The sequence below is a fragment of the Globicephala melas genome, chromosome 6 (genome assembly GCF_963455315.2).
Source record: "Globicephala melas chromosome 6, mGloMel1.2, whole genome shotgun sequence".
NCBI classification, from domain to species: domain Eukaryota; kingdom Metazoa; phylum Chordata; class Mammalia; order Artiodactyla; family Delphinidae; genus Globicephala; species Globicephala melas.
The window spans coordinates 12768588-12781147 of record NC_083319.1 but is presented as its reverse complement, the minus strand read 5'-3'; the positions used below and the strand labels follow the sequence as shown (position 1 = coordinate 12781147).

At 56.0% G+C, this 12560-nt stretch overlaps 1 protein-coding gene across 4 annotated transcripts in view; it reads left to right on the top strand.

Moving 5' to 3' along the window:
- Positions 1–12560, top strand: part of LOC115854506 (ribosome-recycling factor, mitochondrial) — a 114278-nt gene that overhangs the window by 91023 nt on the left and 10695 nt on the right. The window contains exons 1-7 of one of the 4 annotated variants that reach the window (XM_030858746.2): positions 1909–2004; positions 2099–2188; positions 8655–8771; positions 9202–9342; positions 9671–9814; positions 11158–11339; positions 11451–11534. In XM_030858746.2, the coding sequence (XP_030714606.1) occupies positions 1998–2004; positions 2099–2188; positions 8655–8771; positions 9202–9342; positions 9671–9814; positions 11158–11339; positions 11451–11534 (765 nt within the window). In that variant the 5' untranslated portion in view covers positions 1909–1997. Of the gene's footprint in view, positions 1–1908; positions 2005–2098; positions 2189–8654; positions 8860–9201; positions 9343–9670; positions 9815–11157; positions 11340–11450; positions 11535–12560 lie in introns of those variants that run through there. The other 3 variants (XM_060300474.2, XR_009564255.2, XM_060300475.2) reach the window with 3 other exon arrangements.

The following is a 12560-nucleotide window of genomic DNA, read 5'->3' as shown; positions in this document are numbered from 1 at the left end:
TTTCCCTGAAGCTCTAGTGCCAATCGGTCACCAGGCTCTTGCCACCATTTCTCTTGTCTTCCCCTCCCCCATGCCCACTCTTGGTGCGGTCCTGTCCCTGGGGGGCTGCACAGGCACCCTGTCTACCATCTTGCCTCTGGCCTCTCCTTCACTGCATCCTTTGCGAGATCTCCAGCACTGGTCACAGAGCCTGGCCACAGTGAGGGCTCAATCCCTCCATGCCTGTTCTCAGAAACCATCTGATTTGATCTTTACATTGTTCAAATGGGAAAGCAGAAGTCCAGAGAGGTGCAGACACTTGTCTGAGGTCAAACCGCGGGAGAGACTTGAACTTGGTCCTTCTGACTTGCAGGCTCTTTTTCTCAGTGCCAGGGCCACACAGGTGCTGTTCCTTTGAGTTCAGGAGAGTGGCTTGGGAGTGAGCAGTCAGCAGGAGGTACAGGCCTGGGAAATGCCTGGGCTCAGGGTCTGAAGGGAGAGAGGACCTGGGAGTGAAGATGGGGCCTCGTCCAAACTCTTCTTTTTTCATCACCAGAAATCCCCCTTTAGTCTGGGTAACTGGACCCCCGAATCTCACCCTGCCCCCATCCCTCTGGCTGATATCCATGCCTTATGTCTCCTCGCCCTGCCTGGGTAGTCACCGGGGGCTCTGGATCTGGGTGGTGGGTCAGACTTCCCCAGCACCCCAGGGCCCCAGGCCCTCCACTTGCTCCACTCCCGCCCGCATCTGCCCTGGCTTGCTCTGTCTCCTTGGGGCAGCTGGCTTTTGTCCCAGTGGAGCATGTGAACAGCTAGGGTGGGGCCGTAGGAGGGGATCCCCAGTAGGCCTCACTTCTCCCAACTCACACGGTTCCCATTCTGTACCCAGGAATGTCTGGGAGCCCACATACGGACCTCTGAGCCCTCCTGCCTGCCCTTCCACTCTCTGGGGCCCAAAGGATGGCTGGGTGTGGGGGGGAAACTGAGGGAGAAAATCTGTGGATGTGGGGACCAGGAGACCCTGTGTGCCCCAGGGCGCATCCCCCTTCGAAGATCAGTTTCCCCAGCTACAAAAAAAGAGGAGCTGAGTGCTGGGATTCTAGAAAGTAGGCAGATAGATGTGAGTCCAGCTGGAGTTTCCACCCTGGCCACCCTGGAACCTGAGTCAGGAGATCTTTGAAAAGAATGCCTCCTGATGACAGATCACCTACTCTGTGCTAGGCACCGCCTCAGGGAGTTTGTGGGCATTACCTTACGGAATCTTACAACAGTTCTCTGGGATGGGTCTTATTAGCATCCACGCTTTATAGAAGAGAATACTGAGGACCAGAGAGGTTAAGTACCAGGTCCAAGGAGACACAGCTAGTAAGCTGTAGAGGCTGGATTTGAATTAGGTCTCCTGGACTTGGAGTCTGTGCTCTTCATTCTGGCAGTAGAGACTCAGGCAGAGACGTGGGACCTTAGAGGGCAGAGCCCAGCCCTTGGCGGAAGCCCATCCTCCCTGTTGGATCTGAGGGTAGTGGGTTTCCCACCCCGGAGACTGTGTGCAGGCCCGCCTGGACTGCTCCTTTTCCATCCTCCTTCCGCTTGGGGGTAGCGGTGGGGGTGGGGGGAGGCTATGTGGTTCTGAGCGGACGTTTCTAGGCTGAGATACCAGCCGTTCTGCCCTGAAGCCCTGGGGGCCCTCAGCATGGCACACCATATCCGGGCCTCAGTTTCTTATCAACCAAATGGACACACTTCTGGTGCTACTGGGTTTTAAAGGCTCCAGTGTCTCACGGATCTCGGGTGAAAAACCACCTTAGTGTCCGTCATAGAATAATTAATAAAATATCTTGGCTGGAGCGGGAGCAGAGGAAGTAAGTGGGCGGAGGCCGAGGTGACAGCTGGCTAGAGAGGTGGAGCCAGGGAATGGGTGGGGAGGGGCGGGCCAGGCGGGCCAGAGCTCCGGGGCACAGTTAGAGACGCACCCAAGGAGCAGGCAGTCCGCATCCCGCATCCATCAACCGCCCTGCACCATGAGCCGTAAGTCCGGCCCTGGTGGCCCCAGAATCCCCCCTTTGCCTCCTGGTGGAGCCTTGAATGCCAGGCTCAGCCCTTCATCTCTCTCCCTCTGCAGGGCGGAGTGTCTCGCTTCGGTTCCCGCTGCTTCTGCTGCTGCTGCCGCCATCCCCCGTCCTGCCAGCGGCCCCCGGGGCACCCGCGCCGGGTAGGCGGCCCCTTTCCTGCCCCCGAAGAGCCCCAGGTCCTGCGTCCCTGGCCTGGCCCCCACCCGCCTCTTCCCTCCGGCCGGCCCAGCTTCCCCTTTTCGGCTCGCGGTGCCTGGGAGTGGGGAGGGGGCTGAGTCTGTCGGTGGGATGGGGGCTCTCTGCAGACCCCCGGGGGGTGTGGCTTTGGCTAGGACGCCACTGGGTTCTTTTCGGGGGGAAAGGGCAGACTGGGATCTCGGGCCGGCTTTGGGAAAAGGGACAGCCTCTCTCCAGGCCCTCACCTGTTCTGGGCCCCCAGCGGTCCAAGCTCATCCCCAACAATCCCGCTGTTTCCCCTGCGGGCCACTTTTGGAGGAAGCAGCAGGCTCCAGGGGAAGGCGGGCTGGCGGGTTCTCTTTCTCCAGCCTCTAACTTTCTGGTACCCTTCCGGATTCCCAGCCCCGGTGGAGAAGATCTCCCTCGGTGAGAACCCGGGGTACACCAGCCATTCCGGACAGAGTGGAGGTGGAAATACACTTACGGGGCTGGGTTGCTTCCCCTGAGGTTTAAATCCTCACCTGTGAGGTCCCCACTGGGCGGATGAGTTAACTGAGGCTCAGGTGGGGGCTATAACCCTCTCAAGCTCACACAGTGCATGGTGGGCTCAGGGCTGGAAGCTGGATCTACCTGACTCCAGGCATTTTTCAGGGTCTTTCCTCAGAGTCCTCCCTGCCCTTCTCACCCCCTGCCAATGGACCCTGGTTTCATCACCCCAAAGAAGATGGGGAAAGTCAGGTCCTGTAAAATTCACACCTTCCTCCCCCTCCACCATGCATGTACCAGGTTCCGGGTGAAGGACTGCAGTTCCTCCTTCAGACGGCCTCCCTCCCCCAGCTTACTGCTTGTGTGTGTGCGCGCGCGCGTGTGTGTGTGTGTGTGTGTGTGTGTGTGTGTGTGTCTGTGCAGGGTCTGGACAGAGCTTCCTTCATCACATAGCTGTGTGAGCTCTGTGTCTCCATTTCCCATCTGCAAAATGGGGTCAACAGAGGATGGTGGGGAGGGGATCTGAGCCTTCTGTTGTGATGCTCAGAGGAGAGAGAAAGGGTACCTGTGTGAACTGGTAATCAGACCAGGTTTCCTGGAGGAGAGGGTTTGAGAGGATGGCATTTGGGGAGTCAAGGAAAGGATGGAGGATGCTGGGCACGAGCAAAGGTCCAGTTTGTGGGAAGAAGAGGAGGAAGACCCACGTGGCCAGCACTTTACAGTTTACAAAACCAGGCTGTGGGCACCTCTGTTGTTGGTGCTCACAACAGCCCTGCCAGGGAGATGTTAGTCCCATTCTACAGAAAGGAACTCTGAGGCCCAGAGGGGTGAGCCCATTTGTCTGACACCCCAGTAGCAGAGCCGAGGCTGACTAGGCTGACCCAGTGGCCCCTTTTGTTAGCCCCTGGATCAGCCCAGCACTTCCTCTGAAGCCCCATCCAGGCCCCCAGGGTACCCAGGGCTCACCCTGCCTGTCCTCCTGTGTCTGTTTACCAGTACTTAGTGAGCCATGGTCTGTGCCATTTTGCTTTTAGCCTTTTCTACTTATCTTTATATTGTGTTTAAACAGAATTGTTTTCTTCACTCCACAAACATCCCCAGGGGGTTGCTTTATGCCAGTCTTTGGCTGCAGCCTGGAGACAGAGCTGGGAGGAGCTCGCAGTCTGGTGGAGGAGATATAAATGCCCACAGACTGTCATCCAAGGGGGTCAGGGCCATGACTGAGGGAAGCACAGGGGTGTGTGGGGCTCGGGGGTGGGGGGCAGTTATCTCTCGTCCCTTACATGTGAAGAATTTCGGGAGGCTTCTTGGAGGTGGTGACGTTTGACCGGGACCCCGAAGGAGGTGGTGAGTTGGTGGAAATCCTGTGAGGTTTTACTATGAAACTCTGGAAGGGGTCTTCCTGGCAGAAGCAAGGGCATGAGCTGAAGCCTAAAGGTCTGAACTGTGGGAGTGGAAGGGCGCACAGGGAGCAGTAGGACAGAGGCAGCTGCTGGTGGACACGGGCCTTTAGATGCAGAATGAGGAGAGGGACTGGGGCCTCAGGGTAACTGGGAACAGAAGAGTGAGATTGGGTGGATGACTTGGAGGTGAGGCTGGAGGCTGGGGAACCGTTAAGGAGGCCGCTGCAAGGGTCAGGGAGAGAGCGGAGGAGCAGTTGGGTTTTGGGGCAGAAGGTTTGGGCTGCCTTCCCATTTCCACGCCTCTGGGTGAACTGAGGTCCAAGATGCCTAGATATTCAGGGGAGGCGTCTGCCCTGGAAAGCCAAAGCCTGTGTTTTGTCCCCAGAGCAGCAGCAAAGGCTGATTCCCCCAGGAGACAAGGGCTGCAAGCTCACATGGGGGCAGGTGGCGGGAGGGAATGTTGCTTCTGCCTCTGTCGTGACGGACGAGGTGGAGTCCGGCTTGGAGGACAGGGATGTGCCAGGCCTTCCTTAATGCTCAAGTTCATCCCCTCCAGTTCCTGGACTGGGCTTAGTGCTCTCTCTTTGGCTAGGGATAGGGCATGACCTGGCAACCGGAGCTCCATGCCAGGCAGAGGGGCCTGAGGCCAGCTAACCCTGGAACGTGGGGCAGGAACCCCGCCTGTGCCAAACCTTCCTGCTGACTGCAGCCTCCTATCTGCAGCACCAGAGGAGTCTGTGGGCTGGGAGAGGACTTCCTCTTCCAGCCATCGGGGCCCGCTGCGGTGGTGCCTGGCGGCTGGCCGCTGACCTGGTAGGGTGTAGGGCCTGGGGCCCAGGTCTGGCTGGTGAGGGCCCCCTTTTTTTTTTTCTCTCTTTGGCTGCCAAGCTCCTGGAGCTTCTCTAAATATTATTCTTAGGGAATTTCAGTCCAGCCTCCTTCTTTAACGGGCCCTCTTGCTGCCTGGTGCTTCCAAGTCCTGACGACTTGGTGTTCCCTCACTGTGCCTGGAGCCCTGACTCCTGGGCTGGGGGACATTTCCTTGCCAGGTCCTCAGAAAGTTCTGGAGCTGGGAAGTCCTAAACAGTTCCTCATCGGTGGGAATGTGTGCAGTGTGGGCTTGCTGGTCAACCCCACCTCTGGGCTGGCTTGAAGACGCAGTGAGAGCAAGCTGCAGGGTTCTCTGCTGATGGGGCTAGGGAATCCTATTGATGCAAATAACCCAGATATTTGGAGATAGATTGGCTTCGCCCAGAGTTGAGAAGAGAAGGGGAGGCAGAGAGGCAGGTTTTTCCTTAGAGCCTGTCTGTTCCCTCCCCTTCCTGGAAAACGCTGAAAAATAAGGCCCAGAGGGTACAGGGTACTTGCCCAAGGACACACAGCCAATAAAGAGTAGTCACTCTCCCATAAAGCTTCACCCAGCACCGACTTGGTGCCTCGCCCTGTGCTGGGTGTGGGAACTCCAGGCACTTTAGACTCTGTGTCTGCATCTCCCTAGTTCTCTTTCTTGATGTTTTATTATACAGGGTGTCCTCCGCTGGGCACATGAAAGCATGTGGGATTTAAGTTAAACTGAAGGAAGGCCTTCCTTTGTGAATAGTTCCCAGAGCTCTGGTCGAGGTAGGGGATGGCGCTCCCTCTGGGGTCCTGGTTTCAGGTCCACCTTGAAGGAAAGGTGACAAACCTATCTCACCTGGGGTCATCCCCAGCCTGTGGGACAAAGTGACTCTCCCTCTGCATCCCTTCCCCAAATCCAGGCCTGGGCACCTCCAGGAGGAGGAAGGGCAGGGAAGAGAAGGGAGTTCATCTTGGCTCTGCAGCTTTGAAGCAGTGGGGCCTGGGCGCGCCTCCTCATCTGTGGCAGGGTTGGGGCGGAGGTGGGGGTGGCAGGGGTAGGGGGAGTCTCACCCACCCACCAGGGAGTGCTGAGCAGATAAACGAGGTAGATATGCAAGGTTGGAGGGTCACCCAGAGCCCTGGCTTCCCGGCACATCGTGACCGTCCAGCTGTGGTTAGGCTCCCCTCCCCGGGGAAGCGGGGGAAGCAGCGCCTAGTCTCCTCTCTGCCCATCCTGACATCATGGGGCCGCCAGCGGCAGCTGCTATCCTTGCTGGGAAGAACTTTCCCTGCCGTGGGGCCGCCGGTGTTTATGGAAAGATCGCGGAAGAGGAGGGAGGGAAAGTTGGGCAGCAGGTCTGGGAGGGAGGGACCTCTGCCCGCGCCCGGCGCACAGACTCTCCTGACAGGAGACGGAGAGGGATGCGGGCAGGAACTTCTGCGTCTGGGGACACAGTTCTGCTGCCTGCTGAAGCCCTCAAGCCAGACTTCAGAGCCAGCTGTGGGGGTGCTGGGGAGATCAGGGAGTCCCTCTGGCCAAGCCTGGGCTGGCTGGTCTCCTCGCTGCAGTTTAAATTCCGCAAACATTGAAGCTCTGGCCACCGCATCTGGATTCCCTGGGTGGCTGGATCTCTCCAGGACATGGGTTGAGCCCCAGCTGTGTGCACGGCCTCTGTGAGGGAGGAGAAAGTCAGGGAAAGCCCTTTTCCTTGGAGGCTCGTGGTGGAGCAGAGCAGGTCGAGCTGGAACGTGGAGCAGGGGCGAGAGAGCGCAGCGGAGTGTGGACACTTAGGGGGCAGCTTTCTGGTGCATGCGCAGTGGGCAGGGTCAGGTAGATCCGGAGGAAATTTACTAGGGCAGAGCCGCAGCCTGGGTCAAGGAGGGAGCAGAGCAGAGCTTTCGGCTTTGGGGTCGTGGGATCTGCTGCCACAGAACAAACTGAGTTCCTTTTGGGATCCCTACTGGGGGAGAGATGGGGAGACAGCCCAGAGAAGGGCCGCGCCTCAGCCCCTGTGCCCGCTGAGTGGTAGGGCGACCCGTTTGTGACAGAGGGCCTGGTGCGCCAGGGTCGGGAGCTGGACAGTGTGGCACCGCGGGAGCTCCTGGGCAGAACAGCAGAGTGTCCTGAGCAGGAGGGATCGATGAGATCCCAGGTCCCTGAACCCGCTGCACGGCTGAGCCTGAGCTCCCTGGCGTTTCTGGGCCTGTGGCCCCTGCCAGGCCCCTGCCCTGGGCCCCACCTGCCGGTCCGCCTGCGTTGGTCTGATAAGGCCTTTTTGTTCAGACTTCTTCCTGTGGGTTCCTTCTTTTTATACCCTGCAAGGGTTCCAGAGGTGCTATTGTGGGGCTGTGGGGAGTTGCCAGGGCCTAAGCAAGACTGTTTGCATGATTCTGCGATGTGAGGGGCCCTAAACCAGAGGGTCCTGCCCTGTAACCATGGCAGGTGGTCAGCCTGCGGCGGCGTCTCAGCCTCCCACCTCCCGTTGCTATCCTCTCAACCTCCTATAATCAGATGCACAAAGAATCAGAGTTCCCTGTAACGTTGGCTCTGAGCCCAGTTAAGGAAGTGTGTTTGCAGGAGGGACCTGGTGTTTCTGTGGAAGGCCAGGGAAGGAGCTGCTGCCAGGAGCCAGGCGCCCTGGGTCTGCAGGAGGCCTGGCTCTGTTCCTTGGTCTTGGCCAAGTCGCCACCTCTTCCCAAGCCTCGGTGTCCCTCGCTGAGCTGTGAACGAGCAGAGGGAGCTCCAAGGAGACTCTGACCTTGCTGTTGGAGAATCATTGAAGCTGTGGTTGGGGAGATCTGGGTTAGACACAAGGAGGGACTTCCTGCGGGGGGGGGGTTCTCCAGGGGGTTGGTGGGGGTGATGCTAGAGCTCCACTCACCCTCTGCAGGGAGTTTTCCGGCCACATCTCTCCTGTTCTCGTGGTGCCTGACCTCCCTCAAGATCCTAGAGCCCATACTCCACCCTGATGTGAGCTGGGGCTGGGTCTGTCAGGACGGGAGCTGAGACTCCCCTCAAACCCATTCTCTGTCTTCTGGGTTCTGGGAAACGTCTTTCCTTGGACTTGACGGCTGAGTGTCTGGGGGTGGGGTGGAAGTGAAGGGATGGGCAGTTGGTCTGGTGCCACTTGCTGGGTGACCCATCTGGGTTTCCCCTTATTTGGCCTCAGTCACCCCACCCCATCTGCCTATAACTGGACGTTGTGATACCTGCTCTTCCTTCCCTTCTGCAAAAATAAAGGAATGGAAGGTCCTGATGCCCAGAGGTTGGGGGTTGGTCTGAGAACCCCTATCCTTTTCCCTTTACTGAACCCCACAAACTCTGCCCTTGGTGCTGAGCTCTGACTTGGCAGAAAGTGAATGCTCTAGAAAAGCCGGTGGCTGCAGTGTCTTATCAGCTGTTTCCTAGCCTTTGATGTCACAGCCTGGGGCCTGGACTCTTCTCCTGCCCCACTTTGGTGACAGCAGGGAGGGAGGGGGGGACTTCCCCTGGTGGCCTGATGTGGGGAAGACTGGAAACCCAGAGCAAGGTCTGGAAACGAAAGGGCCAGGGGCTTTCTGTTCATAGCTGTGGGGACAGAGAGGACCCTTGGGGAACACAGGAGTCCAGTAAGTTAGGAGAGAGCTGTGACTGGACTCCATGCCTCTGGTCCCAACGAGCGGTCGCCCTGGAGTGGTCTCTGATCTCTGTCTCTCCCCGCAGTGAACCCCTGTTGTTACTATCCGTGCCAGCACCAGGGTATCTGTGTCCGCTTCGGCTTTGACCGCTACCAGTGCGACTGCACCCGCACGGGCTATTCCGGCCCCAACTGCACCATCCGTGAGCTGGGCCTCCAGCCCCAATCCTTCTCCCCTGGGCTCGTCCTCCAAGACCCCCATTTCCTACCCTCGCCTCCGGCCGTGGCCCTGTTCTCTTTTCTTGCCTGCCTTTGACCTCTGACACTGCCCCTGACCTGGCTCCAGCCCAAGCCCTCACTCCTGGCACAACCCACTCCCCGCTTCCGGGCTCTGTAGTGAGTTTTCACTGCCCAGCTCCGGCCTTACTGACCTCAGTCCCTGGTCCTGTCTCCTGTCCTCAGGTCTGGTTCTGGTTCTGTCACGTGCCATCACTCCCAAGGTTCCATCCTTACCCCTGCCCCAGAGGTTCTACCCTGTTCCATCCTGGCCCTCGTCCCCCGTTCCCATCTTCCTCTGGCTGCTTCTGGTCCTGCCAGGAGGGCCTGACTGAACGGCTCCCACTGCCCTCACAGCTGAGCTATGGACCTGGCTCCGGACTACTTTGCGGCCCAGCCCCTCTTTCCTCCACTTCCTGCTGACGCATGGCCGCTGGTTCTGGGAGTTTGTCAATGCCACCTACATCCGGGACATGCTCATGCGTCTGGTACTCATAGGTGGGTGGGGGCGGGGCCCTCCTAATCTAGGGGAGCAAGAAATCCTGCCACTTCCTGGAATTCTTGGCATATGATAAGGGCAGGGGTTGGGGGCGGGGGGCTTCTAGGGTGCCAAATAAAAAAAGAACAACCCAAGGAATTCCCTGGCCGTCCAGTGGGTAGAACTCCGTGCTTTCACCGCTGAGGTGTGGGTTCAATCCCTGGTCGGGGAAGTAAGATTTTGGCCGCGTGGGGGGACCAAAAATAGAGCAACCCAAGAAGAGGCGGGGAAGGGGGTGTGTAACTGGGGGCAGGAACCCCTTGTCACTATTATTTTCGCCCTCTGCAGCGCGTTCCAACCTCATCCCCAGCCCCCCCACCTACAATGCAGCGCATGACTACATCAGCTGGGAATCCTTCTCCAACGTGAGCTACTACACGCGTGTTCTGCCCTCTGTGCCCCAAGACTGTCCCACGCCCATGGGGACCAAAGGTAATGGCGATGGGGTGAGGGGGCTGGGCCTGGGCTGTGTCACAGGAGATGCTTAGTTCTTCTGTTTGGGAAAAAACAAGCAGAAGAGCAGTTACTGACCCATTTCACAGATGGGTGGACCAAGGCAAGACATATGCATATCCAGAACCAGGGATGAGGACAGGAAGAGGTTGTGGAGGGTTCTTGCCTGAGGTCAGCGGCAGAGTCAGACTAGTGCTTCCATATTTCCAGGGTGCCTCTTTGCCTGAACCTTGTCTACTAGACGGGTGGGATCCTGCTGGGATGGGGGTGACTTTAAAGTTGAAATGGAGGCAGGAAAGAATAGTGAGCTCTTTACTGGCTGCTAACTCTGAGTTCGGGTCTTTACTAATGTAAACAGTCTTATGCGCTTCATCGGCGCAGTTTACACATAAAGTCAAATTTTTTCTTTAGTTGTTCAAGACCCCCACTTGGTCTCGTTGGCAGGGGTCTTCTTCCCAAGACCTTCTTCCTTATCCGCTCCTGTGATTGTCTTCAGACAGGGGGGTTTACTCAGTTTAGAGCCATCAATTCAGTTTCAAGTACACAAAGGACAATACAGTCACATTCCTTAGGTATCACCTGTGGCTGCTTTCCTGCCGTATCAGCCAAGCTGAGCCGATGCGACAGAGACCACATGTTGGCAGAGCCTAAGATATTGACTATCTGGACTTGTACGGAAAAAGTTCGCTGACCCTTGGTTTAAAAGACTCCATCTCACCAGTTTTCTGCCGGTTACATCGGCACTCCTCAAATCCACTGCATAAAATAGATGTCATTTGCCCTCTATTATAGAAGAAGAAATTGAGGGTCAGAAAGATGGGATGACTTCTCCATGTTCACACAGTTAGTAAATGGCGTAACCCATTTCAGACACAGGCTACCTTGCTCCACGGCTGGGGAGTCCAAGGTCTTCTGTTTGTGTGTTTTCTCTTTCTTTTTTAGGGGGAGGAGGGTTAACTTGTACAAAGTAGCAAACACACACAAAAGTTGAGAGAAAAGTGTAAGGAAGTCCTCTGTATCCATCCTGGGTTTCAAGATTTGTCCGCAATTTGCCAATGTTATTTCATCTATCCCCTCTCACCTTACTTTTTATGGAGTTTTTAAAAACAGATTCCAGATATCATGCCATTTCACCCATAAATGCTTCTAGAGTCTTTTGGTAGAGAAGGTGCAAGGGGCCTTCAAGTGGGAGGGAGGTGGTCCTGCGGAGGCCACTCTGGGCTTCCTGCGTGGACCAGTTCGGGCTGGCGAGCCTGGAAGGCCCTGAGGCAGGAAGATCGAGACCGGAAGCAGCTACTGCCCTTTCCCACCTCCCCAACCAGGGAAGAAGCAGTTGCCCGATGCCGAGCTCCTGAGCCGTCACTTCCTGCTTAGGAGGAAGTTCATCCCTGACCCCCAAGGCAGCAACCTCATGTTTGCCTTCTTTGCGCAACACTTCACACATCAGTTCTTCAAAACTTCTGGCAAGATGGGTCCTGGCTTCACCAAGGCTTTGGGCCATGGCGTGAGTACCTGGGAGGGGCTCGGGACTTCTCTGGGCTGCACTTGGCACATGGAGGCTGTTACAGGTGGGGCAGGACCCAGAGGTCTGAGTGGACCCTCTCTCTGTCTTCAGGTCGACCTTGGCCACATTTATGGAGACAATCTGGAACGTCAGTATCACCTGCGGCTCTTTAAGGATGGGAAACTCAAGTACCAGGTAGCACTGGGTCTTGGGATGGGGCGTTGGGAAGAACCTTCCGCAGTCTTCCCTGGCAGAAGCTGTTGGTGGGGGCCTCCAGGGTGTCCTGAGATGGCCAGCTGCAGAAGTTGGAGGTGTGTGGTCGGAGGAGAGACAGCAAACCCTGGGAAAGGGTGCCAGGCGAGAGATGCAGACAAGGAGCAGACGTAGCCTCTCATGTTCTCCTGGGAGGTGGGTTCTGGGGCTCCACAGGAGATGACCATTTCCAGCCTGCATTTATTCATTTAATTATTCTACAATATTCATTGGGCACTATGATGTGCCTGGCACAGGGGAGCAGTGGCCGTGATAGTTATGGGCCCTACCCTCGAGCTCCTCAGGGACCACAGACACAAACAGTAGGGTGCTAGTTCCATGAGGACTTTTCGTCTGAACTCGCACTGTTCAGTGTTGCTAGAGCCACATAGGTAATTATCTCATGCACTTCTCATATCCGCTGCATGAAATAGGTATCATTTGCCCTATTTCATTGCTGTGAGCCACATCTAAGTTATCTGGATTTTTCTAGTGGCCACATTAAAAAAGGTAAAAAGCAACAGGCAACATTGATTTTAATAATATATTTTTAACTTAACCCAATATATCCAGAATCTTATCATTTCAACATGTAATCAACACAAAAATTGTCAATAAACTATCTCACTGTTTGTGCTAAATCTTCAAAATCTGACCTGTATCTTACACTTACAGCACATCTCAATTTGGGTGCCAGATTTTCGTTGGAGATTCTGATCTGCATGTAGATTTCATAAAATTTACAGTTGAGAAAGTAGATTCACATGCCCAAGTTGTTCTAAGCATAACGACTTCCCAATAGCTGAGGTATCTGTTTTAAAATTTAAATCTAAAGAAAATAAAATTAAAAATCCAGTTCCTCATTCACACCGACCACGTTTCTAGAGCTTAGTAGCTGCACGTAGCTAGTGGCTACCATACTGGACCATGCAAATCTAAACAAACAAAAACCAAGACAGAAAGTTCATT